Genomic DNA, 26,464 nt, shown 5'->3' with positions numbered 1-26,464 from the left:
CCCAAACTCTGGCGTTTCCCCATAAACATTCAATGTCATAGTACATGGACGGCACACGCGTTCCGACTAGTCGCATGCTCTACCAAACAAGATGAACCAGGGGCAAGTCGCGCGAGGCCGGAGGCTGGAACGCAGGTTGGTGAGAGGCTGGAGGATGATCTAGCCTACCGGTTACGTCGATCCAAGACGATAGCGCGCGTGCTGTAAAGCTTGGGAGGCGTGCATCTCGAAGGCGCACGCGGGGCGAGCGTCTGTGTCGTCATTTGCCCAACGCGAAACTCGAACAATCTCTGCAAAACAAGGTCATGCATTCAACAAGAGCTGCTGGGCATTGCTCCGTTACACCTAGCCTGCCGTTTTTGCCGTTCAACGGCAATTTCCGTGCAGCGCTGGCCGACAACATCGTCGTTGACATCGTATGAGGCTCTTTTCTGAGTAATCGTGTACTGGCGGGCCTTACAGCGAAATTCTGCCAAAATGGTTATGGCGCAGTGACTTAGCCACATCTAAGCTTCAACGGGAGGAAGATCAGGTTTTCTCCAGGCGCCACAATGGGGTGTGTGGGTCACTAGCCACGCTTGAAGCTTGACTGGACATGGGTTTGCATTGGCATTCAACTTGTGAACAGTGGGTTCTCGTGTCGCGATTCCCTACTCTGGTCAGAGATTTATCATTACTAGAATTGATAGGCTATATAATACAGGGCTCCGGTAATCCGTAGAAAACTTAGCTCATGAGCAGTCTCGTAATGGCACTAACATTAAGTGTCCTCAGATCACTGTAATGTTGCCCAGTACCCAAGAATACCACTGGAATGCCTGTCGCGTGCACCATCGACACCAGTGTACCCACCATATCGCCGACGGTATCGCATTTTGAGATGATAAATCCATCGAGGTTTCTCCCCACGCCAAAAGAAGCGTTGAAGTTGCGTGCCTGTGCAACAGAGTCTGTGCCGACAAGCGCTTCACCCACCATGAGAATCTTGTCTGGGTTGGCTAGCTTGCCGAATTTCTCAAGGGAAGACATGAGACGTTGGTCGTTGTGTCGGCGACCAGCGGTGTCGATGAGCACTACGTTGAAGCTGTTCTTCGAGGCAAAGGTAACGGCATCCGCTGCAATGTTGGCAGCATCTTTGCCGTAGCCCTTTTCGAACAAATCGACCTGACCTCCTTCTCTTTGCGATAGCTCCTTCAGTCTATCTACGTGGACGCGTAGTTGCTCCACAGCACCAGAACGAAATGTATCCGCTGCTGCGATGAGCACGCGGTGGTGGTTTTGCAACAGGAAAAAGGCGATCTTGGATAGGTTTGTCGACTTTCCGACGCCGTTTACACCGACAATGGAGATGACGTAGGGGCGGGATGTGGTGGCGTTGGTGTGTTGAATTTCGCGGAGGAGGTCCAGGGAGGACGTGGGAGTAAGCATCTTGGTGAGAGCCTTTTCCATGGAGGATTTGAGTGTTGTCTCGATCGCTGTTGGAATAGTTAGTAGCTGGGTGTGGTGAGGGATAGGCGTGTCAACTGACTGGTAAAGCTGGGAGTCTTCATGCCCACGAGATCGCGCTCGACGCTCTCACATAGTCGCACCGCAGCTTCGAGAGCCACATTCTTGCGAAGGAGGTGCTGTTCCATTCCCTTAAGTGGTTTTGCCAAATCCTCCTTGGTGAGTGTCTTGCCGCCAACCACGTTCCTGAACAGGCCGCCAATGGCACCCAAACTGGACCCGACTAGCCCACCAGAGGCAGCGGGTGCTTCCTTATCCTTCTTCGCGTTTTGTGCTGCGATAATCTCATCCATCTCTTCGTCGAGATCTTTGAGCACGAACTCGCCCTTCTTCGTCTTGTGGCCCCATGTCTCTGGTCGGATCTCCTCAAGCGCCTCGTTCCCAGAGGCGTCGCCCTGGATGTCTGATTGCGAGTAGTCGAGCACAGAGTCGTCCTGTTCTTCGGCCCCGAATTCGCCCCACACCCTGCCCTTCTTGGCTGAGCCCCTGCCCTTCTTCTTCGCTGATGCTTCGTCACCCGATGACACTGGTGCTGAGCTGAATGCCGAGGCCTTCTTCTTGTCTCGCCGTGACATCTTGCCTCCAAACGGTCTTGCCTTTCCAGTCAAAAGCTGACTTTGCGCCGGTGTAGTAGGCCTCGACGTATCTGGCGTGGGCACTGGTGTTGAATCGGCGCTCGTATCGTACAAGGACTGCTGTGGTTTCTGCAATGCCGTTGGCTTGGGCACGCTTTCGTCGGCGCTGTCGTTGTCGGTACTCGATTCGGGAGTGGTGAGCTTGATACTTGGTGCGCCAGAGTCGCTGGCACCTTCCAAGTCATGCATCTGTCGGTCGAAGTAGGCGCCGAATTTGTCGCAGTTGACCACACTGCTGTGCTCCGTCTTCAGCTGCTCGCCATAGAGGCCAACGAAGAGTGCGCGCACGTTGTCGAGAAGCTTGTCGACCCATGTCAGGTGTACTAGACTTTGGTAGACGGCCTATGGCACGGTCAGCTCTTGCGCACATCTGCGTCGCATTGCGCCGTGGTGCCGTCTCGACCCTTTAATCGAACGGGAACAGTGTTCATACCACAAAGATGAGGCCGAGATCCTTCGCCGCTGTCCACTTCAGAGTATATCCCTCCTTCTTGTATGTAGGTTTGGCGCCGGCATCTTCGGCGTGAGGTTGCACGCGCTCCTCGATGAAGACATCCCGGATTAAACTGTTGATGACGTTTGCGCCGACCGGGACATATGTGCGCGACCACAGAACTACGCCGGAAGTAGTCAATATCTCGAAGGTATCCAACATGGCGGGGGTGAAAGGCGGCGGGAAGGTTGCGGAAGGGAGACGTGGTGGTGCGGCGGGCACATGTGGGATATGACGACGGGCCGTGCACGCTCTTGCCAGATGGTCGGAATTCGGAGGTGCCAACGACACCGCAGCTCAAGGCAGAAATTCAACCAACATTGACGGCGACGTGTCCAATTGCGCATCACAAAACTCTGGCTCCCTCGTCTTTTTCATTCTCTTAGACACCGCACTCGCTACACCGACCATCGCCCCGACGCGCAGCCATGCAGCGCCCCAACTACGGCAACCCACCACCGGCGCATTCACCACCTTGTACGTATTAAGACGCGTCCCATGATGCCTCCTGTAGATGCCGTGTACTGACTCCATCAAGTACACCACCCCGTTCCACAACACGTTTCCACAGTCCCCCAGCTACGGTCACCACCTCCCCCGCAACCCCCTTCACAACCCCAGAGCGGCTATGGCTACGGATCACAGGCTGGTGGCATGCCGCCTCAACAAGGCGGATATGGCGTGCACCCGTCGTTCGGAGGCTTCATCAACGACCCCACTGCTCAGTTAGGGTTCCAGATGGGAAAGAGCGCCGTGGACGCTGGGCAGCACTATATGGAACAGAACGTATGTCCACAAGGCATAGCGCAGGCCTCCCGTTCATGAACAGACTACTGACAACATTCCAGCTAGGACGCCTTGTCTCAGTATCCGCACTGAAACATTATTTTAACGTCACAAATTCCTACGTCCTCAACAAACTACGCATCATCCTCTTCCCATGGTGGCACCGTCCCTGGTCGCGCCAACGGCAACACACGGCCGATCCATCAGCCTCCGCCGCACTCCTATACCAACCTCCGCGAGAAGATGTCAACTCACCAGACATGTACATACCCACCATGGCCCTGGTGACCTACATCCTGCTATCGACACTCTTCGCAGGTCTACGCGGCGCCTTCAACCCCGAACTGCTAGGCAAAACCGCTACCGTCGCAATCGCCGTCACCTTACTCGAGATCCTCATCATCCGAACCGGCACCTTCCTGCTCGCCATCAGCAGCTCTTCGCAACTCCTCGATCTCGTCGCATACAGCGGCTACAAGTTTGTCCACGTCATCGTGTCTCTGCTCATCACCAATTTGGCCAATTGGATCGGTTTCAGTAGCTCGTGGGTCGGCTGGGTCATATTCCTTTACTGCTTCAGCGCGAACTCGTTCTTCTTGTTGAGGAGCCTGAAATACGTGCTGTTGCCCGACAACAAACCACAAGACGCCTTTGGCGCTCCTGCTCCCGTGGGATATCCTCAGGATATCAAGACTGGTCAGAAGTCGAGGAGGACGCAGTTCTTGTTTGTGTATAGCTATGTGGTGCAATTTGGGTTCATGATCTGGTTGAGCAAGGTATGAGTGGGACAAAATTAGTGGGGTAGTATATCTACGCTGGGGGCGCAGAGGGCAAGGTATGTCCCACTCAGCTCATCGGTTCGACTTGGAAATACGCCTAGCTACGCTGTCACTTATTACCATTTGAATGGGCCAGCGAGGAGTCGCGGTTGAGGAGTACCATGTATCATGTATCTATTAGCATCTAGCACACGCATCCGCATGCTCAATGCAGAGAGTCTTATGCGTACTGATTGACATCTATATGTATCTAAATCATGCCGCACACAACTAACGAAAAAGAACGCTTATACCCGCTGTAATATCCACTAGCCATGAACTCGTGAATCTTCCAGTACACCATCCCATACATGCGCCCGAACCGCTTTTGAAGAACCCATTCCCCACATCTCTGCGAGGATTCCCGACACCATCTAACCCACGACAGGAACAATACGCCCCATAGCACGCATATGTCCCATACTCTCCTCATTCTCCCTCTGATAATCCAACACCACCTCACCAAACTGCTCAATCTGGTCCTGTGCCCTCGGCGCTCCGATCAGGACAATACCCCTCGGCACCACCACGTCAGCGACCTGGAAGCAACCAAAAGTAACCACCTTTTTGATAGCGGGACAGGACCGGAAGACACCAGCGACGATCTCAGTGTCGACGACGGGACAGAAGGAGAGGTTGATCTCGCGGAGATGAGGATATTCCTTCTTACCGTCGAAGATTTCTGTAAAGGTAGTATGGGAGATGTGGCGGCAGGAGGATATATCTAGGAATTCGAGGCGCGAGCCCGAATGGGCCATGAGGGCGCGGAAACCGTTGGATCCGAGGCCGATGGGCTCGTCTTCGGGTCCGTCGGGGTTCGTGTTGTCTAGGTCGCGGGTTGAGTTGACGTCGATATAGTGGAGCGGTGGGTTGGTCCAGTTGGTGAAGAGCTTCACGTAGCCGGCGTCGGTGCACTCATTGTTCTCTGTGAAGCGGAACTTGCTGAGATAGTGACACTTGTTGTGGATGGCTTCGAGAACGTCATCGGTGGGCTCTGTTGTGTTGTCCAGGAAGTGCTCTAGGCACAGGGTGCGGAGGTTATCGCCAACTGAATCGACTAGATGGACGAGCTTCTCGCGGGTGATGGGGTCGTAGAAGCGGAGTGTGAGATGCTTCAGATGCTTCAGGTGTGCAATGGCGTCGATGCTGTCCGGGCCGATCTTCTTGCAGCGCTCAATCTTGAGGCGTTCAAGGTTGGGGCAGAAGGTGGAGAGTGCCTCGACTACTTGATCGTCGAACGCGGCGTCTAACCACTCGACTTTTAGCGACTTGAGGTCTTGACCCCGAGAAATGAAGAGTTCGATCCATTTGTCGTTGGAGACGAGATTGGCTCCTAGCAGCTGTATCTCTTCCAGTGCCTTTGCCTTCTCATTCATGTAGTCGATGTTGCTGTCCTTAAACTGACAGCAGTTGCGCAGCGACAGACGCTTGACATTTGGGCAAACGGCAAAGATCTGGTCGTAGTCCTCCGTCTCGAGATATGCTGCCTCATGAATTGCGATTGACTGCATGTCTGACTGGAGGAACAGCTTCATCGTGTTGGAGTTCATCGCTCGCTTCTTTGAGAAGATCTCGCTGATTCGGTTCATGATACCTTCTGGCATCTCTCCCAGTTCGTCAATGTCCTCCGAATGTTTCGCGAGCTTTTCGATACACAATTGTTGAAGTGTCTTGGGGCCGCGCTGCGTCATACCATCAAGACGGTTGCTCTCAATCTTCCTGCGACCCTTTCGCACCACGGGCTTAGCCAGTTTCTTCTCTGCCTTCGCATCTTTGACCATCTCTTTTCCACATGGTGTGCACAGGAGACCACCGTCTGGACCAGCTTTGCTGTATGGTGTGACGGTAAATCGCTTATCGCAGATTTCGCAGTTCTCCAATTGACCAGGGAGTGGCTTCGCCTTCTTGTACATGTCCATCGCATCTTCAAAATCAGATTCATCGTCTGAGCCCTTCTTCTTGCTCTTCTTCTTTGATGCCTTCTTCGCCGCCTTGCCCTTCTTAATCTTCGCTATGGCCTCGTCTTGATTACGTTTACGTTTGCGGGTGCGCTCGGCTGCCATGGCGGAGGATTCGGCTTGTAGGTCCTCCTCGACATCTTCGTCATCTTCACCAGCGTTTGAAGGTCCCTCGCCATTGTCTCCTGCTTCTGCTGCGTCTCGCTCGGCTTGTTGACGGCGCTGTTCGTACGAATCTCGAATCTCTGCTGCAGAGATGTTGTTCGCCTGAAAATGAGATATTAGCGAGTGTCTCTCTCAAGCCTCGTCCACTGAGGTTTGCGCGGCCGCTATCGAGCAAGAACCCAGCCGCTTTCGATCTTCATGTCGCAAGTCTCCGATGCTGGGCATGCTTGTCCCCAGAACAGATGTCACTCACGGCCAGAAAATCTGTCAAGGCAGAGTGCGGCCCCCGAATGCCTGCGCCTCTAGGTCGTCGTCCGCTCCTGTCGCCACTCATTAGTCTTGCGCGCTCATTGAGTCGAATAGCGAAACTCGACTTACATAATGGCGGTATCTATTTCCTACTGTAAGAGCGATTGAAACGAAAGTGATTTGAAAGAAAGTGTTGCGGTACAGTCGTGGTGGTGCGACTGCGCTGGGTGTGAGTGGGGTGGGACATGCACAGGAAGGCGCGTTGGGGTACGGCGCGCAATCACGTGGTGGCAATTAGTCGCTTTTTCCGGATTAGTCTACCCCTGACGGCATTCCTTTCACCATCACCACAGTCGCGCGATAGGGCTATCCACAACGCCATCGATTCAAGAATTCAACTTTTGTGGTACTATGTACGTCCTTCCGATTGGGCAGCACGTGGAGGACCATTCGCCGTCATGACCCGAGATAAATCATATGATGCAAGTCAACTCCACACGCCAACGCTTTCCAGACTCTCGCACACCCTCGCAAAATCAAAATCTCGTTCGTTATGCATGCCTTTCCACCCCGGTCGTTCCCATATACTGGGGTCAAGTGACTAGATGACCGTGTCGTCGTCGCTGTCATCATCGTCCTCGTCTTCTTCGTCATCCTCCTCATCTGAATCCCAAGCATCGACAGTGGACCCTGTCTGTCGGACAGTATCGCCCATAGGCATCTATGACACCGTCAGTTTGAGGTTTTGCCGAGACTCAAGATCCGAAGAATTCATCGTTGAACATACCATAGGAGGACCTCGGGGAGCAGCACGAATCTTGGCCCATCCATTGGGGCGAATCTCCGAAGTGTCAGATCGCTCAGCCACGCTGGAGGTGAAGGTGTGAGACGAGCCGGTAACGGAGGAAGTCGAGCGACGATAGGCATTGGGGTTGAAACCCGAGCTTGCACTGGGAGCCGCGTTGGACTGGGTATGCCAGGACTTGGTGCGGACCTCGCTCCAGCTGTCAGTGTTGGCGTTTCCGTGGCCAGCTGGGAAGGAGTATTCGGTCTCGATGAGGCTCTCCTCTGCTGAACCGTTCATGGACATAGCCTTCTGGAAGCCAGCCGACAGCGCAATACCTCCGTCTTCAATATCCTTGCGCTCGGTTCGTCGGTTGATGCCGTTAACAGTCTTCCACTCATCGTCTCCCTAGAGAGGTCAGTATTATGGCCACGAACAGCCGTCATGGAAACCCACATAAGTAGAAGATGTTTCACTCGTAGCTGCGGACCAGTACTCGGGAAACTGACCCTGGGAGTGGTCGGGCGGAACAAAGGCCCTGTCTGGTTCGATATAGTGGTCTTCATCGATGGCCTCATCAGCGAGCTGAGCCTCAACACACTTGAAGCATTTGGCAGTGTCGGGCTTGGCGCGCTGAGACTTCGCGAACTCCTCCAAGCCCTTTGTCTTGCCACACATGGTGCACTCAATCTCGACCTTCTGCTGTCCAGTGCAACTATGGCAGTTGATGGGCTTGGTGATCTTGCTTGAGGTCTTGATTTGGTGTCGTGCATCGGTCAGCTGCTTAGTGGAGTACTTGACTTGAGGGAGGTTCTTGTGGCACCGGCCGCATTTGATCTTCATGGGAAGCGGGATGCCCTGGAGCCTGGGAAGAATAGTTAGCAGCGCCTCAAATTGAACAACGACTGGGTTGTTTCGATAGTAGTCTCGCTGTCGTTGGCATTTCCGGTCAATGCTGTCTGTACTTACCTGTCAATCTCGTCCTGGTTGTAAGCGTGCACATTGCGGCGGCCTCCCATCGTTGGCGACTGGTGTTGTAGAGTAGTGTGTGAAGTATGAGAACGAGAGAGAGTGGAATGGGGTTGATGAGAGACCCTGAGACCCTGTATGGCGGTGGAAATAAGAGAGCGATGCCTAAGCGAAGCCTAAGGATACACGTTGTTTGTTTGGGCCGAACTCAAGGTGAAGGCAGGAGCCAGTGAGAGAAGCTGCAGCTGCCCAACACATGCGTAGCATGTGATACTGCGATCTCGGCGCTGCCCAGGTGAGTAGCAGTCATCGTCTGGAGTCCTGTACGAATACCTGAGCATACACACTGAGCACACAGCCTTGAAGCTGTCTAAACCTCTTCTGCATCTTCAGCGTCTTCAGCCTCCTCGGTAATCCTCGAAGGCCTCTCCAACTACTACAATGGGTCGCAAAGGACAATCTGGGAAACCGTCAGAAGCCAGAAACGCTAAGGACCGCGCTCGCGCGGCTGCGCACCAGCTTCGACAAGCTTAAGCTCAAGCTCAAGCTCAACCTCAGCCATTGCCTCAGCTTCTAATGTCGAGCAATGCCGAGGCGATGGACCTTACATCAAGCACCGATAAACAGAGCAAGGGTACATTCGGTTTCAACGCCATCTCTACTTCCAGTACGACCCTTGGTAACCCCGAAAGGAAGGATATCGGCACACAAACACAACTCTCGTGCGGATGCCACAAGGCGAATGCCACGCTGAGATGCTACCGCTTGCAAAGTCTAATCAAGATAATCTAGAACACCCCGATCTGAGAACTTCGACAGATATTAGCGGAGATGGTGTTGAATTTCACGTGAAGTTAGTGGAACAGAAGTTTAGCGATGGTGAGAGAGGCGTGGAGTTTGGGTTGTGCATCACTAGTGTCGCCAAGATTTCGAAGCGGTGAACGCTGGCAGAAATAATTCTAGGATTGGGGCATTCGCGACCAGGAACCCTTTGCGCATACACTCTCAGCGAATACATGCAGTGGATTTCCCAGTCACAAAACTAGCTTACGAAGCGAATCAAGTTTCCCACTGTCGCAAAAGGCTGTCAGCCACCGCAACTGCATCATGGCCACCGAACGCGGCTCCAAGCCCAGCACAGCGCAACCGCGGCGCAAGTCGCAAAACGCAGCGCCCATAGACGACGAAGACACCCGCGCGATCGCCGAATTCACCGAATCAGCCACAAAACAATATGGGCGCGGCGACCGCATACGGCCGAAAACAGTCAAGGATAAGAAGCTGCGGAGAAACATTACATCGCTTGAGACGAAGAACAAGCAGGCGGCGATAGAAGCGAAGAATGTCGAAGTTCTGCTCGAGAACAACCCAGGACTGTTAGAAACCGAAAATGAGCTGGAAAGGACATACAAGGTGCGACAAGACGACATCAAGCGGGAAGTTGGTCTCGAGACGGCAAAGAAGGGCTTCGAGTTGAAGTTAGACGGTCTGGGTCCTTACGACGTATGCGAGTACAGTCGCAACGGCCGGGACTTGTTGATCGCCGGCAGGAAAGGACATGTCGCGACATTTGACTGGCGAGACGGAAAGGTCGGCTGCGAACTTCAACTCAACGAGACGGTGCGAGACGCGCGATGGCTGCACACGAGCAACCAGAAGAACTTTGCGGTCGCGCAGAAGAACTGTGTCTACATCTACTCGGGCGACGGCGTGGAGATGCACAAGCTCAAGAACCACTCTGAAGCCACACACCTCGAATACCTCCCCTACCACTTCCTCCTTGCCTCGGTATCGACCGCAGGTATAATACGATACACCGATGTCTCAACCGGGCAGTCACTACCACAACTATACACCAAGCTCGGTCCCGCGACAGCTTTCGCACAAAATCCACACAACGCCATCCTGCATGTCGGCCACCAAAAAGGTCTCGTAACCCTCTGGTCGCCCAACAGCGCCACGCCTCTCGTCAAACTCCTCCCACACCGGGGCCCCGTCCGAAGCATCGCAGTCGACAGATCAGGAACATACATGGTCAGCACATCGCAAGACCGACGCATGTCCGTCTGGGACGTCCGCATGTTCAAAGAGATGTACCAAACCCACCTCCGCGTCCCGGGCACCACCCTCTCCATATCCGACCGCAACCTCACAGCCGTCGGTTTCGGCACCCAAACCGCCATCTACAAAGACGACATCTTCCGCCGCAACCCCGAAGACGCCGCACCGCCCATCATGCCATACATGGGCTGGGGCGGCGAAGGCCTAAACGTCAGCCGCGTGCGCTTCTGCCCCTTCGAAGACGTCCTCGGCATATCGCACGACAAAGGCTTCTCCTCCATCATCGTGCCCGGCGCCGGAGAAGCCAACCCCGACACCCTCGAGCCCGGCACCAACCCCTACGAAACCTCCAAGCAGCGCCGCGAAACAGAAGTGCACGCTCTTCTTGAGAAGATCCAGCCCGAGATGATTGCGCTCGACCCCAATTTCGTCGGTAACCTCGATCTCGCGTCTAATGAAGAAAGGCAACAGGAGTACCGCGCTGCGAGGGGCGAGAAGGAGCCGGATAAGGTGGATATGTTGAAGAAGAGGGGGAAGGGCAGGAATTCGGCGCTGAGGAGGTATTTGAGGAAGAGTGGGACGAAGAATGTGGTTGATGAGGAGAAGGAGCGCGCGAGGGAGGCGTTGAAGAATATGCAGAAGAGGCAGATTGAGAGGAAGGAGAGGCTGAAGAAGGATTATGGACCGGCGCTTGAGAGGTTTGCTAGGAAGTGAGTCTGGGAAGAATTGGCTTGATGCTGTTTCAGACTTCATGTTGGCGTTGGCGGTGAAAAGTACGCGTCTTTGTCAGCATTTCACGGCGTTTACTTCACGGATCTGCTTCACACATAGTTGACTAAGGGACTGACTTCGTAGAGAACGAACAACAAAACTCCATACCCATTTTAGCCTATCTAAAACCCCCATGATATCATAAAAGTCATTGACGCGTCGTAACCCTCTAAGCAACTTGTTCCATCTCAGCTGCCTGCTCCAGTTCACCCCTCCACGCTCTCGCCCCCCTAGGATAAACCCTCTTGTACAAACTAACAGCAACAGCGTCCATAGGACTGATCTTGCCATCGAAAGTAGCCTTGAAGTATCCGTGCGTACCCAGACTCTCCTTGATGAAACCGCTCCTTCCGCGCTTCGTCCACAGCGGTAAGCTCTTGAACCACTTGACGTCGCCGTCGTTGAAGAACATGTAGCGCACTGTGACGACGCGCTTGTTGATCTTGTAGGGGTGGCCTGTTAGGATGATGCGCTTGGCGATGATGCGGTTGGTGGAAGGTGGGAGTGATGTTCCGGTCGCGATTAGGCGGAGGGAGGAGGGGTGGTCGGGAGATGGGGTGGTGCGGGTGAAGTAGAGGAGTGGGACGTTGCCCCAGGTTAGAGGTCCGATGAAAGATGCAATGGCCGATTGGCCAGGGTGGAGGAAGCGAGAGAATTTGTGAACGTTGTTTGGTGTGTTACCGGCGTGGGAGAAGAGCTGGATGCTATTAGTATTGAGGGATAGAATAGAGACTTAACGTGACTTACAGGGTTGATGACTATCCTCCTTGGTCCGCACTGCACGATCATCTCAGTCTTCGACTTGATCGGGCCCTCATGCTCAGAGCTGAGCAGTATGCTGTAGTTGGCGGCTGTGCGCTTGTGCTCGTGTCTCAGGAGCGAGAACATAGCCATCGGCCGTGACTGCATCTCCTGGAATTGTAGCGGGACACCGCGAATGTGAACGCTGACCCGAGTTCCGGGCTTGACACCGCCAGCCCAGGCTTCGCGCATGAACTTGGTGGCTGTGCGCTTATAGTCGGAAATGTCGAGCAACCGCTGCCACTCTTCCGGCTCGTATGGACGATCCTCTTCTGTCTCCCATGTGCTGTTTCTCAGACTCTTCAGTCCTCGGTAGCGAATGAGACGCTCTCGCGCATTCACATTGGGGTGTAATTCGATCTCGTCAGGGAACTCGAGATCCTCGTCCTCTTCTGTCTTTCTGGACTTCCGATACTCCTCGATCTGTGCGGCCTCGTCCTCTGGTGATGGATCTAGGAACATCTCCGATTGCGGGTATTCTGAAGGAGCGCCCTCGGTCATAGCTTTGCCATCGACGTCCATTCCCTCTACACCATCTGCAGGGTGCGCAGGCTGGCTCTGGGCGTCCTCGTCAACTTCCATGTCGTCGAAATCTTCCAGATCCGAGCCCGAGTCGGACATGTCGTCGAGATACCATGCAGACTGGTATTCACTTGTGCCCTTTGGTAACCGCCTCTTTTTGGCGGGCGCGACCTCTTCCTCCTCGTCTGAGAAATAGTGGTGGTCGTCTAGCAAGACACCCTTGCGCTCGGAGGGCGCAATAGAGGTGGCGTAGTTTGTCACGTCGTCCATGATTGTTTCCTCTGGTGCGAGATCTGCTAGGTCGTCCTGGTCTTCTGTGGGACGCTCCAGGATGCCATCGCCTTCTGTGTCAACAGCCATATCTTCCTCTTTGTGCTTCTTCCTCGTCTCTAGTGGGGCAGCTACGATCTTGTCGACCTGGAAGTCACCCCAGTCTCCCACTTGTACCAACCTGTCGGCCTTCAACCCAAGCCCGCGCACAACACCGGTAATGACAACATCGCCAGTGCCGTTTGCGTTGACGGCCGACTTGCCTCCAGGCCACGCGATGTCTTCAATAAACATGTAGCTCCTCTGGTCCCTCCACCTGACACCCTTTGTGGTAGTTGTGCATAGCGATCGGACGAGGTTTGCGGCTTCTTGGCGGTTGTCGAGAGAGTAGACGCGCTCGGTCGCGGGTAGCCAGTGGGTGATGTAGGACTTGAGCGACGATACGACTGAAGGCCTGGCTTTGGCGGGTTCGACCTTGTCCAATCCCTGTACCACAGTGAAGGTGTTTGAGATACCCTGGCTTTCGACCGACTTCATGATCAGCTCGCCCTCTGCGTCAACCTCTTCGTGCGCCGACAGAATGAAGACGACAAAATCGGCGACGCGGCAGGCGTCGAGAGCGGCGAGCAGATCCCTCTTAACGATCAAATATTGCACCTTTTGCTTGAAACGGTCGACGTTTGTGCGTGTCCATCCTGCCTCGGGAACCTCCTCTTCAATGTCCAGGCTGGCGTTCAGGCTGCGGACAGCTTCGGCGGTAGAGACATCCGAACATAGCGGGATGAGGGCGGTGATCCTCGGCGCACCATCTTTCCCGGCGAATACATTGGACGACTTTGCGTGCTCGTGGTCCTTGTTGATGCGCATCTGCTTGGCGCGGTTGCGGCGGTTCAACTTGCTCATGACTTGCTGGTGGGGGGTCTTGCGGCTGCCGAATTCGAACGAGAGGGAGTTGACCTTGCCTGAGGAAACAGTCAGTAGATGTGGGCGCGGTGGCGGGGAAGGAGCGACTGACCCTTGCTCTGCTCCTTCAGCGCGCCTTTGGTGGCATGGCGGGACTTGAAGCCCTTCTTGTCCTTCTTGGTTGTGCTCCGGTGGTGGTGCGCTGTCGCAGCCATGGGCGCCATATTGTTGCCGCTGCCAACTGATTTGAATCGGAAAGGAATCGACGCCACCTTGACTATGCGGTGTCAGAAATTCGGCGCTGCACTGTCTGGTGGGTGGTGGAGAGTGGGACGGCGATAATTTTGTTAATCGATAAGCCAGCCCGAGTAATTTTGGCTCCTCGGCTGTGGCGTCATGCAGACCACCCCTGCCACCCTGCATTCACCCCTCGCCTTCTGCTTTCACATGCCCAACCCCATCTCATACCTCCACCAATTTCACTTCAGCAATTCATTCATCATTTCGATGCAATATCTCGCTATGGATCTGACTTACGTCGCCTGTGTCTTCGAGCTGATCACATCTTCAGCCTTCTCTCCTAATCGATGCTTTGGTAGGGACAGGCGTCGCATCGGTCTACTGTGAATGTCACTTACGGTAGAGGCAAGCTGGATAGTACCATCATCATCGACCCTGAATATGTGATTCAGACTCTCTCAACAAATCATCCGCTGAGATGCCAGAAGTCGCGCAATACATGGCTGTGGGTGGCCAGTCAGACGACCAACGACTCCGCTTTGGACCCCTACAAGTCACAACTTGACGATGGTTACGTTGTTCGATGTAAGGAAGTTCAAAAGGGTCTCAGCGGCACCCTCGTGATTGTGATTGACCTTTCTCCATTCCTCTTTGTCAAACCTGCGGACAGTCGCAATCGGTATCAGTGTCGTCTCTCGCCATCCTCGGCAGTATTCATTTCGTCAGAGAAGGCTTTCGTAATGCCGGAACTGTCTCAGGAGGCCACAGGGCACCTGAGTGCGGGACCAACAAAGCAAACCTACAGCGCAAGCCATCGCCCTCCTATCACACCGCGGAATTCGATCGAAACCTCCCACCACCCCCTGGAGTCTTATCCCTTTGGGCCAGAACAAATCTCAGGCCACGATACAAACTTGGAACTTCCTCAAGACAAGCCTGCCGCAGTCGATCTCCTTGTCCGCCTTCTCGTCGACATCCTGGTATACAGCTATGACGTCGACTTTCATGAGCTCCATTATGCGCTCGCTGCATGTTCGCCCAAACTGTCCACCACGAACCTCTCCGCGCGGAATATCAGCCTTTTGACCTATCAAGGAACGCGCGTAGCTCTCGAATACGCCGATGTCATCCACAAGGCATGTGAGACTGTCGTTGATAATACTCAGAGTCTGCTAAAGGATAGCGACCGCGAGTTCATTAGCACTTTCATCATGGAGCCAGCACGAACTATTGGAGTCGATATCGCTTACGTCTTCGAGCAGCTGTACGCTTTCCGGGTGCACAGGTGTGAAGGTGGAAATCATCACAAGACATTACTCTACACTAAGCCGTCATTTTGGACGCGGGGACGCGGTCTCCTGCCGGGGAAACTGGGTATGGACAAGAGTCAAAAGCTGCTTGCACGTCGACTCGTCTCTGACGATATGGTTGTTGCACAGCTTGGGACAAGGTCGTGTGAAGCGCTTCGGCTAGTGCTCGGCAAGGCTATCAAAGATTACAACGGCAAGCATTGCAAATACGGCATGGCCAAAATCAACCGAGAGGTCTATGCCGAACCAAAGTTTATCGCTTTAAAGAAAGAGCTCAAGTGGAGAGATTTCGTCTTTACAAAACACCTTCACGATGAACAGCAGGCTGCGATGGCGAGTGGACAATCGAATTTCAGAGACAGCAACCAGGCGGAACCTAGGACGAGTAGCCGATTTCTTGATGTACCGCGACGGAATAGTGAGCACCTGCGCAGGCCAAGCTCTCTTCACGATCTACCCAGCATAAGAGAACGGCCTGAGAGGCCCCCGAGGCCGCTATCTACCTCCAACATACGCCTAGGATCACTTCGATCAAGGCCGGCGCGGCCGGGACTGTGGACCAACTATTAGTGATCTGTGCCGACACCGAGGCATATCTATTTATCGGACACATTTCAGGGAAAGCGAGGAGGGAAAGAAGTCGATCAGTAGCATACAGATAGCAATATCAACTCTGGAAAAGAAAACGAGTACTGTAGATAGCTCGTTGCGAAACAAATCCACAAAAGAGATCTATGAAAGAAAGCCTTGAAATTCAAATTACCACAAAGATGATATACCCACTGCTCGTAACTACCCCATCCCATCCACTCCAAAATCTTACTCCCAAAACGCCACAACCCTCGCCTCAATACTCTCCCTAGCCTCCTCCCCCTCACTCCCCCCAACCCTAAACGCCGTATGCGGACACCTCCACCCCCTCTCCTCCCTTTTCGAATCCAACCCTTTAAACACAACCATCTCCCACGGCTGCATCCCACTCATATACCACCACTCATGCCCTTTCCCCTCTCCCATTTCCATCCCTACCCCCTCATCTTCTTTCTTCTTCCCCTCCAACGCCCCACAACTCAAAACAAAATTCTCACTCCTATTCCCCGTGCGACTAAACTCCCTCTCCCGAACCTGATAATCACTCTCCGGCACCGTGCTTGCATCGCAAACGGCCAGCGGGTCTCGACGCACAGTCTTGAGGGGTCGCCAGCAGTTGAGGAAGGCGTAGCGCGTGGATGTTGTGAAGAGATCGTTGATGTGGGGTGGGAGCGAGAGTTCAGACAGTGTACCGCTGAGGGCGGACGCGGAGCCCGCGTAGTCGACGTGCGGGTGGCCTGAGGGAATGTCTTGCCACCGGCCGAGGGCGTCTTGGATGCCCTTTGCGGAGGGGGAGGTGTGGGCGCGGATTACGTGGTTGAAGATGTGGACGGTTGAGGCGTTGGTTCTGGGGACGTTGTTAGATATCTTGCTTTCTTATGACGAGGTCGTAGATGTAGGATATTGGTGGGGCGTTGTACAGGTTCTTGACCACTTCTTCCAACTCGGGGTAGTATTCTCGTTTTACGTCTTCTTCGCTGCTGTGCCTGCCTACTCTCTGCTTTTGTGGTAGTGCGACGAACGTGAAGCCGTTGGTGTCTAGGTCGAATTTCTTATTGGCTTTTCGTACGTCGCGGATGAGCATGGGGCGGGTGTATTCATCTTTGTCGTCGAGGTATTTGACTTTCCATTCTGATTTGGGGATGGGGATGCCGGTGGCAGGGAAGTAGTTTATGTTGGCGATGACGTCGGTGTTTTGTGGATCTTGTTGCATGGTAACTTTATCTGGACAGATGTTCGACCCTGATGATTGTCCGAGAGATGAGATGCGAGTCAGTTGCAGTAAATCCAGATCTTTTCAAAAGCATATGGCCCCTTGCGATGTGAACGCGGACCCGCTGGCTAGATGAAGTGGGGTAAGCACATGCAACCAGCGCACGCATGCAACAGCCTTCATCACCACTCGACATCTTAGTGGTGTAGTAATCATTTCTCATTTCTCATAGCCTGTGACCACCGTGAATTTTGTCTAAACCCGTTTTAGGCGTCGCTTGGCAAACCTCTACTCTAGAGGATCGTCTTCAAGATGTCGATCTGCTCCATGACAGCGCTCTTGCTTGTGCCGCCAGTGGCGTTCTTCAGCTCTACCGCGCGCTCGTAATCTAAGCACGCGACTACGTCGTCGCCTAACCTAGAATCGATGCCCTTCAGCTGTTCCAAGCTCAGCTTGTCCATGGGAACGTTCTGGTCCTCTGCCAAGGCAACTACGCGACCAGAGATGTGATGACCCTCACGGAAAGGCACGCCCTTTCGGACAAGGTAGTCTGCGAACTCTGTGGCCAGCATCTCCGGGGCCAATGCAGCGTGCATCTTGTCGGCATTGATCTTCAGGGTCGACAGAACACCGGTGGCGATCTGGATGGAGTCGCTGACCGTCTTGATGTGGTCGATGAGAGGCTCAACAGACTCCTGCAGATCCTTGTTGTAGGTTGTAGGAAGACCCTTGATGGTGACATACAAACCCGCCATGTGCCCGAACGCACGACCGCTCTTTCCTCGGATGAGTTCCAGCGAGTCTGCGTTCTTCTTCTGAGGCATGAGGGAGCTTCCAGTAGAGTAGGCGTCGGCCAACCGCACGAAGCCAAACTCCAGACTCGAGTATATGATCAGATCCTCCGCCCAGCGCGACATCTTGAGCATGAAGCTCGACCCCCATTGTAGTGTCTCGAAGACGAAATCGCGGTCTCCGACAGCGTTGAGGGAGTTTGTGAGTAAGCCCTCAAAACCAAGCTCCTTGGCCATGGCGTCGCGGTCGATGTTGAAGGGGTTGCCTGCCAACGCGCCGCAGCCGAGTGGAGAACGGTTAACGCGCTTGATGACTTCGCGGAGGCGCTCGAGCTCGGATGCGAAAGCGGTGGCATGCGATAGGATCCAGTGCGACCACCGGACGGGCTGTGCCTTCTGGAGATGTGTGTAGCCCGGCATGAGCACGTCGATCTCGGCCTCGGCTCGCTGTACCGATGTCTTGATCAGGAGCTTCAGGTAGCCCTCTAGTGTCCTGAGCTGCTCCCTCAGCCATAACCGCATGTCGGTCGCGACTTGCTCGTTCCTGCTTCGCCCTGTGTGGAGCTTGCCTCCGATGTCCTTGCCGATAATCTCGCTTAGCCGTCGCTCGTTGGCGGTGTGGATGTCTTCATCGTTCGCCTTGACCTCGAAGGAATTCGTCGCCCACTCCTCCTTGATCTGGGCCATGCCCTTCTCGATGGCTGCGAACTCGTCGGCGGTGAGGATGCCATTGTTCTTGTTTGCGCGGGCAAATGCGATAGAGCCGGCGATATCTTCAGCGTAGAAGAGACGGTCGTAGGGGAGAGACGCATTGTATTGCTCCATGACTGGGTCGAGGCCCTCTGCAACGCGTCTTAGCACCAGTCATCTCAAGTGTCGATGGACTCAAGAGGTCAATGGCTGCACAAACCTGTGAAACGACCTCCCCAGAGCATGTTCTCTGCTACTTTCTTTTCGGATGCCATCTTGAGATCTATGAGAGAATAACGTGTGGAACTGGGTTGTGACTGTTTGCGCGTTCGAGAAAAAGATATGACGCTCCGCATCGGCGGCAGGGGTGCGATAGCGCTAAAACGTCGCGGGGAACTTTCCCTGGTCTCCACATCGGCTGCCCCTCAGCCACAGACCCGTCATCATCAGGTACACATCAAGCTTGCAGTGTCAACTGGGAAAAGATCTCATATTCAGAGATTTCATTCATTCATAAGTAGCGTACGCGCTCTCGACGCTCTTCAAACAGAAGTCCTCCGGGACGCTAAACACGGGCTATCCCATTCACTTCCAAAAGGAATCAAAAACTCTAGAGAACCATCTGGTGGAAAACTTAGCAATACTTCTCATTAGAATTTCTCAAGATCGGGGGCTTACAAAAGAAGCGACGCCAGTTGGAATTTCTGCGAGAAGTCTCCTGGTTGAACCCAGCTTCTAATAAGCCCGAGTTGGAGAAATGCTCCGGCACATGCTTAGGCGAGTTTGAGGTAGCAAGCAGCTCGTTTTTAAAAGCTTGCTCATACTGTTCCGAAACGGGGGAGCCGCTATATAATGAAGGTGCTGCGCTGTCTTTTCGCTTCCGTTGGGAAATTTGGTCTGGTTTCGCCTGTGGTTGTGATTGTGGCTGTTGCTGCGCCTGTGGTTGTTGCTGTGATGCGAAGGCTAGGTCTGGAGAATCTTGTTTGTCAGCGTTGGCTGCTATTCTTTCTATTTCGATAATGGGCACCGGATGCCGAGGTTGTGGGTGCATTAGTTCTTGGTTACAGTATTTGACGATGTGTGGTTGCTCCGGCATTGTCGACATGATTCCGGCTGACAGGCTTAGACGGTAGTTGTAAGAACAAACACCAGGGCTGCTTATAATTTACCACGACCACTACTTAGTGCACTTACAACTGCGGTGACGGGATCTGCACCGGATTTCTTAGCACACAATGTTGTTGAGGCGCTTTGTGAGTGTGGGGAATGTCTTCCTTTGCTCACTCACCGCCTTTGTAGGTGTCGAAGACGATTTGAGGCTGGGGAAATTTTACTTTTTACTTTTGGGACCGCACGAATATATCTGCGGTTCGGATGTGCAACCAAGTCGTTCAGACCATCTTATCGTAGATCTCATCACTGTTGTTGTTCCACACCGCTACTATAGTCCAGGGATTGAAATATGTCATTATTCATTACGTCCAGCGTCAGCGCTAGGATATGCTAGAGAACAGCCTTGGTATAAAACTCGATCAAGCAATTCGCATCTTTCCACGGTCTTTCCATGGGCCGGTCTCTTCGTCGGCGCTCAAATGCCACCCACAACTGCACCGATGACACTCAGACCCAGCAGCATTGATACCACCCAACTCGCACCTCCACTGATCCTCACACCCGCACTAGCATAACCTCGCTCCTCATCGACCTTTCTCGCACCGACCGCCTTGTCCGTGTTGAAGCAGCCGAACATGCCCATGCCGCTTGCGCCTTCTTTCTCGTACTCTTCCATCTTTTGTGCCAAGCAACTCTGGACGATGTCTGGTGAATCGGTGATACAGTATTGGAAGCAGCCGTCGTTGTCTTCTGAGTTAATGATGACTGGAGTTGAGGACGCGGATGGTGACGATGTGGTTGAGTCGGGAGCGGAGTAAGTCGCGATCGCGTTGATGTGCCCGTTGCAGCATGCATCTAGTATTGAAGAGTTCGAGCCACCGACAGGTACGGCGCACGATGGGAGGTTGGTGGGTGGTTGAGGGACCGAAGTGAATGGTTGGCACGACATTTTTGCGACGTTACTGAGAGTTTTTCGTGTCGGTGTGAATATTCGGAACTTGGCTGTGGAGGCGTCTTGCGAACGTTTCGTAGATGAGTCGATGGTGCAGTCGTAATTCGAGATGACGTTGTAGGTACTAGACACGACTTGCGCGCTGGTCGAAATCTCTCTCGCAATAAGAAAAAGGGAGATGACGAAAGACGATGGATGAGAGAAAAACTCCGTCGCTATGCTGAGACTTGACTGAAGGAAACAAGCAAGTTATGTCGCAAATGAAATACAGAGTTGTTCACAGAACAGACTCAAAAGAAAAGAACCGAATGAAAATCGACTGAAGGAAAGAAAGATGGTTGAAGCTGGAGAATACTGTACTATCATCGCAAGAGCAGAGCCTCATATGTAGACTTCGTACGGTCTAAGAATATCTCAGGTGGATACGCGGGTGGGTAGTCGGCAGCGCGAGATCTAGCGTTACGCGCCGACCCTCTCGGCTGCGCGACGCGTTGGTTGGCCCGCAACGATCAATGGGATTACGCGCTAACACCACGGGCAGTTCCCGAAACAACACGTTCTGTTGTGGTTGAAACGTTGTTATGCTGATTTCGGATAGCCGTCATGCTCCGTTTTGTCCAATGGGTGTGTTGGGTTTGCTGTGTAGTGAATGTCACGTGCGCGAGATCGAACCATTTGGGTCGCTCACTTGCCGCTGCCTAGACGGCCGAAGGGCTGAGTAATGAGGAATGCATATCAGTGGCTGATGGAAAGATTGAACGCGAGTAGACCAGGGGTCTCTGATTCGATTGAAATGTGGAGTTCGTCGGGTACAGAAATCCGTTCCACGTTCTTGCCCAGGTATAGAGTTGCGAAGACATTTCTGCTTGACCAGGCACACTGCGGCCATGATCAGCGTACGAGTTGTTGTACAGGGCGGTCCATAGTCGAAGCGTATGACAGCCAAATCCTTTGAACTTGGAGCATGAATCTGACGCGCCACCAACGCCTTCCCATAACAGAACAGACTGAGCCCCATACAATGCGAGACAACTGTCGCAAGCGGTATTAGGTTCAGCTGTTCTCGTCCTCATCTTCATGCGCGGCCGCCCATGGGCTTCTCTTGCGTAATGATACGCCTCTTTTCTCAAGCACGAATGGTATCGGCGCTAGACAGATGGCGATTGCCATCAGTACTAGACTCGCGTTCCTGGTGCCTACGTTCAAGAACAGGTGTCTTCCGACAAGTGGGAATCCAGCACCAGCAAGATTCCGAATGAGTCCAATCCCGGCAAGGGCTGATGCTGAGTACGTCTTGTAGGCGTCTTCGGTGTACGTGAGCGTCATGAGAACTAGATCAAATTGTTAGTGCAGCCGTTTGACCTTTTTATCTGTGTAACTTACTGAGAGTGTAGAATGACCATCCCCAGAATGCGCTGGCGAGAACTGCGAAGAAGGGGTGTATGTTCGGCGTTGCGGTGAGTGCGAAAGCCAGAAGAGACACCGGTAGCACAATCGCTGCCAGCTTCGCATGATGCACTCGCGCCTCCGGGACGTCGCGATGGCCGGCCTGCGAAACCCGCTTTTGGTAGTATCGTTCTTGTAAGACGTTCGTAGCTAGACCAAGCGTAATGCCAACAACAATTCCCAGGAATGAGATACCGACGCCGATAGTATCGAAACCGTATCCGTTTGGGCCGAAGATCATGTGGAAGGCGCCGTTGAACAGGAAGCTCAAACCGTAAAGGAACCCGTTGTAGAGTGCACCAAATTGCACGATAGCCTCAGAGCCTAAGAACCTGAATGGGCGGGCGAGTGCTGTAGTGAACAGTTGCTTCGGTCCTCGTTGCTTCATTTCATCCGGCACTTCGATCCTCTCGTCTCCTGTTTGCTGTCGTAGGGTCCGTGCTCTCCGCAAGAGGATCACACTATGTCTTGTTTCTCCAAGGCTATAGAGCGCGACGACCATGACCACCCAGAAGGTCAAGCAGATGAAAAACATGATGCGGAATACAGTATGCCACGATCGGCCATGCGCGATGAACGAGAAGAGCACAAATCCAGTCGGACTGCCACCTGTCGCTGCCCAGAGAAACCAAGACATTGCTGGCCCGGTATCGTGGTGATGAAAAAGATCCGCGATGGTGCCTCCGAAGTTCGAGATTGTCGTGGATGAGAAATAACCCGAGAACAGACGCAGGACAAGAAACGGCCCAAGGCTCTCTACATATGTCGTTCCCAAAAGGAGCAAGAGAAAGATACCGTAAGACACAATATAAACAGGTCTCCGTCCAAAGTATTCCGAAAGTGGCGCCAAAGTCATAGGACCAAAAGCCAGCCCAAGAACATACATGCTCAGTCCCAGAACAGCGACACTCGGCGACACGCCCATGTCTTTCGCGAAGTCGCTCGCGACGGGACTAAAGCCACTCGCGCCCCAAGAGACACTGAGGTCTATGGGCACGATGGCGGCGACCATTAGCCATTTGCGCGCTTTCGACCAGTTCCGGGGGTCGTCTGGATCGTGGGGTTCGAAAGCTATAACCTTAGTTGGAGAGCTGGGTAGCAGCGGCTGGCTCTCTGGTTGCGAAGAGCTCATCACTGCGGAAATAGGCCGCGCAAGCTGACAAGATCCCGGGGATTCCGATGTTTGGTGTTGAATGCTTCGGAAGGCAGGTACACAAGGCGGATTCGGTTTCCCCTAGATAATGACGTCACCGGTCATTCGTCCCGGATTAGCACCGAAACGCCGGAACAGGACGTTTAGAAACTATAACACTTTCAATATTTGCGGTCATGCGTCGCTGGTATTACTTTTGCGCGAGTTTGTTATAAATTCGACTGAGGGGAGCTTAACGCGATGATCTGATGTAGGTAAACTACCTAGGGAGCTGGTGTGTCCATTTAAAGCTCCACGCCGCCCGGGCGTGCTCATGGAATATGTTCCATAGTTCTTTTGATTGTAAAAGGCCATTGCCTTCCCCCTTCTATTTCTTTGCCGAGTTCCCAACTGACAAATACATCAAACTGTTGCAAGCCTTCAATTTCCTTCAACGGGGTGAACAAGGCATCCTCGTAGATATAATACGGTTTAGGACGCGTCCTCCATGTCACCAGGTCGACCCTTATGTATCTTAGGGCCTCCATCTTTGATATCGCCTTCCAGGTACGAGTCCAGCATGACAGGTCGTATGGCGGTACACCTTTCGCCATCTCCCATAGCATGCTTAAGTCATGACTTCTCCACTTCAGGTGTAGCGATTGAATTGCTTGAAAGTGATGCGTGGGTACAAGACGATGAAGACAGAAGAATGCTGTACTGGTAGGGATATAGAATATGTTGCGTGCGTAGAGATGCTGTATGGATTCGGAATACCTAACGCAAACAAGTTAGTCATATTTTGTACACCAGTGAGACCTCAGGTAGGAAAAGAGACATACGCGATCTTACACGACCGTGGAAAGGCCATAAGCTGCTGAAACTTCGCGCATCTCAAATCGAAGGACGATACCGTGCGATCGTGATATCTCCACAACTCGATCTCTTCCGGGACAAGCTCCACTTCAAGTTCTTCGTTTCCGAGGGCGTATAGATAGATCATTGTCCGCAGCTCTGGAGGCAACTTCGTGAAAAATGAGCATTGTGGCTGAGTCGAGAACCCATCCGTTGCTGCGCTCAATGCCGAGACTTCCATCGTGTCAGAGCGGATAGGTGGTAAAGATGCGTTCCAATTCGCCCGACGCGTGTTCCGCCATTCCATACTTACTCGTCTTCGCTCTTGAAACCTCTTGGCACTGGTCCTATGAAGTCTAGGCTCGATCACTGCCTCGCAGAACTTGCTGAGCACACTCCAGGCCATCTCATTGATCGATCGCATGACCACTGCCACAGAGTCGATGAAGATGTGGTAAAGGGAGAAAAGGGCGATAACGATACTATGGAATCGACGTCCTGACCGTTCAATACTTATCATCAATACAAAGAGGTTCACTCCGGTCGAGCGTGACCCATAAGTGATACGGTAGACTGGTGCCTAGTCACCCTGGTGTGGCAAAGCCATTGCGGCACAGCATCATCCAGGTCGGGGCGTGGCTTATGCAAGGTGCCACTCGGCTAAGACCGTGACACAACTAGCTCCTTGCGGACCCAATAGAGCCCATGGCTGGATAGGCTCTGTTTGGTCGAGTGAAGTTTGACTTCCCAGTGTACTTTGTTCAATGAACAAAATATCATTGCATGGGCAACCAGTCACTCACGCCTATTCCTCGCGTGATTTTGAAGGGCCATGTCTTTCCTCCACTCTCTCGTCGAAGGTTTCCATCTTCGCTCCAACTAGTGTATACCGCAAATCTTTTCAAACCCCTCAGAGTTTCCAGTGGAGTAAAGAGGACATGTTCATATGCAGCGTCCAAATATGGCGCCCAGATCACCATGTCGACCTCCATATACTCTATTGATCTCATTTTTGATATTTCCAACCACATTGAAGACCAACATGAAGCATTATACGGTGGATCGCCTTCCAGAAATTTGTGCATCTCGTGTGTCGAAAGATACGCCCATCTCAACTTCATGCAACGAATGCTTTGGAACCAACGCGGAGGAAGAATACGGTGAAGAGCGAAGAAGGCGGTAAGGCTGGGAATTCGAAAGGTGATTTCGCTATAGACGTATTGTGCGGCTTCGACGTAGCTTTAGCATATTCAGTCAGATATACTGTATCATGGAGCAGTAACGTTATTCATGTGAGGAATTTACTTTACTCACGCAGTTTTGCACGACGCTGGGAACCCGAGCAGCTTCCTTGCTTGTTCGCAACTCAGCGTGAATGGAATCTCGTCGTCGTTCTCCTCACCCATCTGACGCTGAAGCTGTTTATCGTCCTGGCCATGGAGCTCAAGCCGGAGGACTTGGCCGCCCATGGCGTATGTATAAATAAGCCTCCGTAGCTCGAGAGGCAGCTTCGCGAAGAACGGCGATTGTTGTTGAGTGCATACGTCGGCGGTTGAACAAGAGTCAAAGGCGTCCTCAGATTTCTGCCTTACTCTAGGAAGTCGGGCGTTCCAAGCAGCACAAGCTTCGGCTCGCAATCGATCGTGGTACTCCTTCCGCTTACGTGCGCTTTTCTTCAGTCCGCAGTCAACAGGTGCGACAATTAATGCTTCGATAAGTTTGTCCTTGAGTGAGCGCATCAGTGTTGAAAGAGAGCGCATGATGGTATAGCCGGAATTACTGGTTTGATGCTTCCTTTTGAAGAGCTTGCGAAGTCGTCTTCAGCGATGCGTACCCAGCTGCGGCGTCAAGGCTAACACCAACCGTAAAATCCAGAAGAGAACGAGGTCGCAGTACAAAAGTGTATGCACAGGGTGGCGCTGTCTGATGCTCTGCAATCGCCCATGCAAGGAGAGAATACCTGTGCTGAAAGTGGCACGGCATGGGGCGCGGCTTTGGCTAGCGAGGAAAAGACCAGGCAGCAGTTGCGAGGCGCGTACCCCAATTCGCGCAGCCATCAAAACACCTGTATCATCAAAAGAAGGGGAAAAGCGGATAGCAAGACTAACTAGCTACCGTACCTGCTAATCGAGGCATCAGATGCACACGGTGGCACGTGCTCGAGAGTCCATCGCCCACCCAGGCGCACATTGGGGCAGCTTTAAGGAAGGTGTCGTCCTAGGTATGCTCTATATTGTATCGGTCAACGAGAGTCTGCATGATTTGAGGGTGCGGAGTTGCAAGAACACGCGCGTGTATGATGACGGGTACGCGATGACAAGAAAGCGCGTTCCGTCATAGCTCGCCAGAAGCAGAGCTAGTTGCCAGCACGGCACCACAGCGACGTCAACGACCTCCGCACACCCTCAGCGCCAATATGAATGTCAAACTGCACCAAAAG

The 26,464-nt window shown here is 53.2% G+C and overlaps 11 protein-coding genes across 11 annotated transcripts; 3 read left to right on the top strand and 8 right to left on the bottom strand.

Annotated features, from left to right (window-relative positions):
* Nucleotides 1–726: 726 nt before the first annotated feature.
* On the bottom strand, nucleotides 727–2,796 carry J4E85_006994 (uncharacterized protein; the record flags this gene model as incomplete). Its single annotated transcript, XM_051471228.1, has 3 exons — nucleotides 727–1,475; nucleotides 1,529–2,483; nucleotides 2,575–2,796. 3 exons carry the CDS (start codon nucleotides 2,794–2,796, stop codon nucleotides 727–729), a joined length of 1,926 nt encoding a protein of 641 aa, XP_051325438.1.
* A 266-nt stretch (nucleotides 2,797–3,062) lies between these two features.
* On the top strand, nucleotides 3,063–4,202 carry J4E85_006993 (uncharacterized protein; the record flags this gene model as incomplete). Its single annotated transcript, XM_051471227.1, has 3 exons — nucleotides 3,063–3,111; nucleotides 3,173–3,420; nucleotides 3,483–4,202. 3 exons carry the CDS (start codon nucleotides 3,063–3,065, stop codon nucleotides 4,200–4,202), a joined length of 1,017 nt encoding a protein of 338 aa, XP_051325437.1.
* Nucleotides 4,203–4,612: 410 nt separating this feature from the next.
* On the bottom strand, nucleotides 4,613–6,695 carry J4E85_006992 (uncharacterized protein; the record flags this gene model as incomplete). The annotated part of the gene is made up of 2 exons (XM_051471226.1): nucleotides 4,613–6,463; nucleotides 6,615–6,695. The coding sequence occupies 2 exons, from the start codon at nucleotides 6,693–6,695 to the stop codon at nucleotides 4,613–4,615; spliced, it is 1,932 nt and encodes a 643-aa protein (XP_051325436.1).
* A 516-nt stretch (nucleotides 6,696–7,211) lies between these two features.
* Nucleotides 7,212–8,413, bottom strand: J4E85_006991 (uncharacterized protein; the record flags this gene model as incomplete). The annotated part of the gene is made up of 4 exons (XM_051471225.1): nucleotides 7,212–7,331; nucleotides 7,398–7,802; nucleotides 7,851–8,259; nucleotides 8,364–8,413. 4 exons carry the CDS (start codon nucleotides 8,411–8,413, stop codon nucleotides 7,212–7,214), a joined length of 984 nt encoding a protein of 327 aa, XP_051325435.1.
* Nucleotides 8,414–9,470: 1,057 nt separating this feature from the next.
* Nucleotides 9,471–11,138, top strand: J4E85_006990 (uncharacterized protein; the record flags this gene model as incomplete). Its single annotated transcript, XM_051471224.1, has 1 exon — nucleotides 9,471–11,138. One exon carries the CDS (start codon nucleotides 9,471–9,473, stop codon nucleotides 11,136–11,138), a length of 1,668 nt encoding a protein of 555 aa, XP_051325434.1.
* Nucleotides 11,139–11,364: 226 nt separating this feature from the next.
* On the bottom strand, nucleotides 11,365–13,915 carry J4E85_006989 (uncharacterized protein; the record flags this gene model as incomplete). Its single annotated transcript, XM_051471223.1, has 3 exons — nucleotides 11,365–11,892; nucleotides 11,943–13,750; nucleotides 13,804–13,915. 3 exons carry the CDS (start codon nucleotides 13,913–13,915, stop codon nucleotides 11,365–11,367), a joined length of 2,448 nt encoding a protein of 815 aa, XP_051325433.1.
* Nucleotides 13,916–14,671: 756 nt separating this feature from the next.
* On the top strand, nucleotides 14,672–15,707 carry J4E85_006988 (uncharacterized protein; the record flags this gene model as incomplete). The annotated part of the gene is given in 2 exon segments (XM_051471222.1): nucleotides 14,672–15,659; nucleotides 15,676–15,707. The coding sequence occupies 2 exon segments, from the start codon at nucleotides 14,672–14,674 to the stop codon at nucleotides 15,705–15,707; spliced, it is 1,020 nt and encodes a 339-aa protein (XP_051325432.1).
* Nucleotides 15,708–16,060: 353 nt separating this feature from the next.
* Nucleotides 16,061–17,045, bottom strand: J4E85_006987 (uncharacterized protein; the record flags this gene model as incomplete). Its single annotated transcript, XM_051471221.1, has 2 exons — nucleotides 16,061–16,679; nucleotides 16,753–17,045. The coding sequence occupies 2 exons, from the start codon at nucleotides 17,043–17,045 to the stop codon at nucleotides 16,061–16,063; spliced, it is 912 nt and encodes a 303-aa protein (XP_051325431.1).
* A 293-nt stretch (nucleotides 17,046–17,338) lies between these two features.
* On the bottom strand, nucleotides 17,339–18,801 carry J4E85_006986 (uncharacterized protein; the record flags this gene model as incomplete). Its single annotated transcript, XM_051471220.1, has 2 exons — nucleotides 17,339–18,678; nucleotides 18,747–18,801. The coding sequence occupies 2 exons, from the start codon at nucleotides 18,799–18,801 to the stop codon at nucleotides 17,339–17,341; spliced, it is 1,395 nt and encodes a 464-aa protein (XP_051325430.1).
* Nucleotides 18,802–20,114: 1,313 nt separating this feature from the next.
* J4E85_006985 (uncharacterized protein) lies at nucleotides 20,115–20,588 on the bottom strand (the record flags this gene model as incomplete). The annotated part of the gene is made up of 1 exon (XM_051471219.1): nucleotides 20,115–20,588. One exon carries the CDS (start codon nucleotides 20,586–20,588, stop codon nucleotides 20,115–20,117), a length of 474 nt encoding a protein of 157 aa, XP_051325429.1.
* Nucleotides 20,589–21,644: 1,056 nt separating this feature from the next.
* Nucleotides 21,645–22,572, bottom strand: J4E85_006984 (uncharacterized protein; the record flags this gene model as incomplete). Its single annotated transcript, XM_051471218.1, has 2 exons — nucleotides 21,645–21,922; nucleotides 21,975–22,572. 2 exons carry the CDS (start codon nucleotides 22,570–22,572, stop codon nucleotides 21,645–21,647), a joined length of 876 nt encoding a protein of 291 aa, XP_051325428.1.
* Nucleotides 22,573–26,464: the final 3,892 nt, after the last annotated feature.

Source organism: Alternaria conjuncta (assembly GCF_024043145.1).
Source record: "Alternaria conjuncta strain BMP 0040 chromosome Unknown scaffold_9, whole genome shotgun sequence".
Classification (NCBI taxonomy): Eukaryota; Fungi; Ascomycota; class Dothideomycetes; order Pleosporales; family Pleosporaceae; genus Alternaria; species Alternaria conjuncta.
The sequence above is the reverse complement of the archived record's forward strand: the minus strand, read 5'-3'. Positions and strand labels throughout refer to the sequence as shown.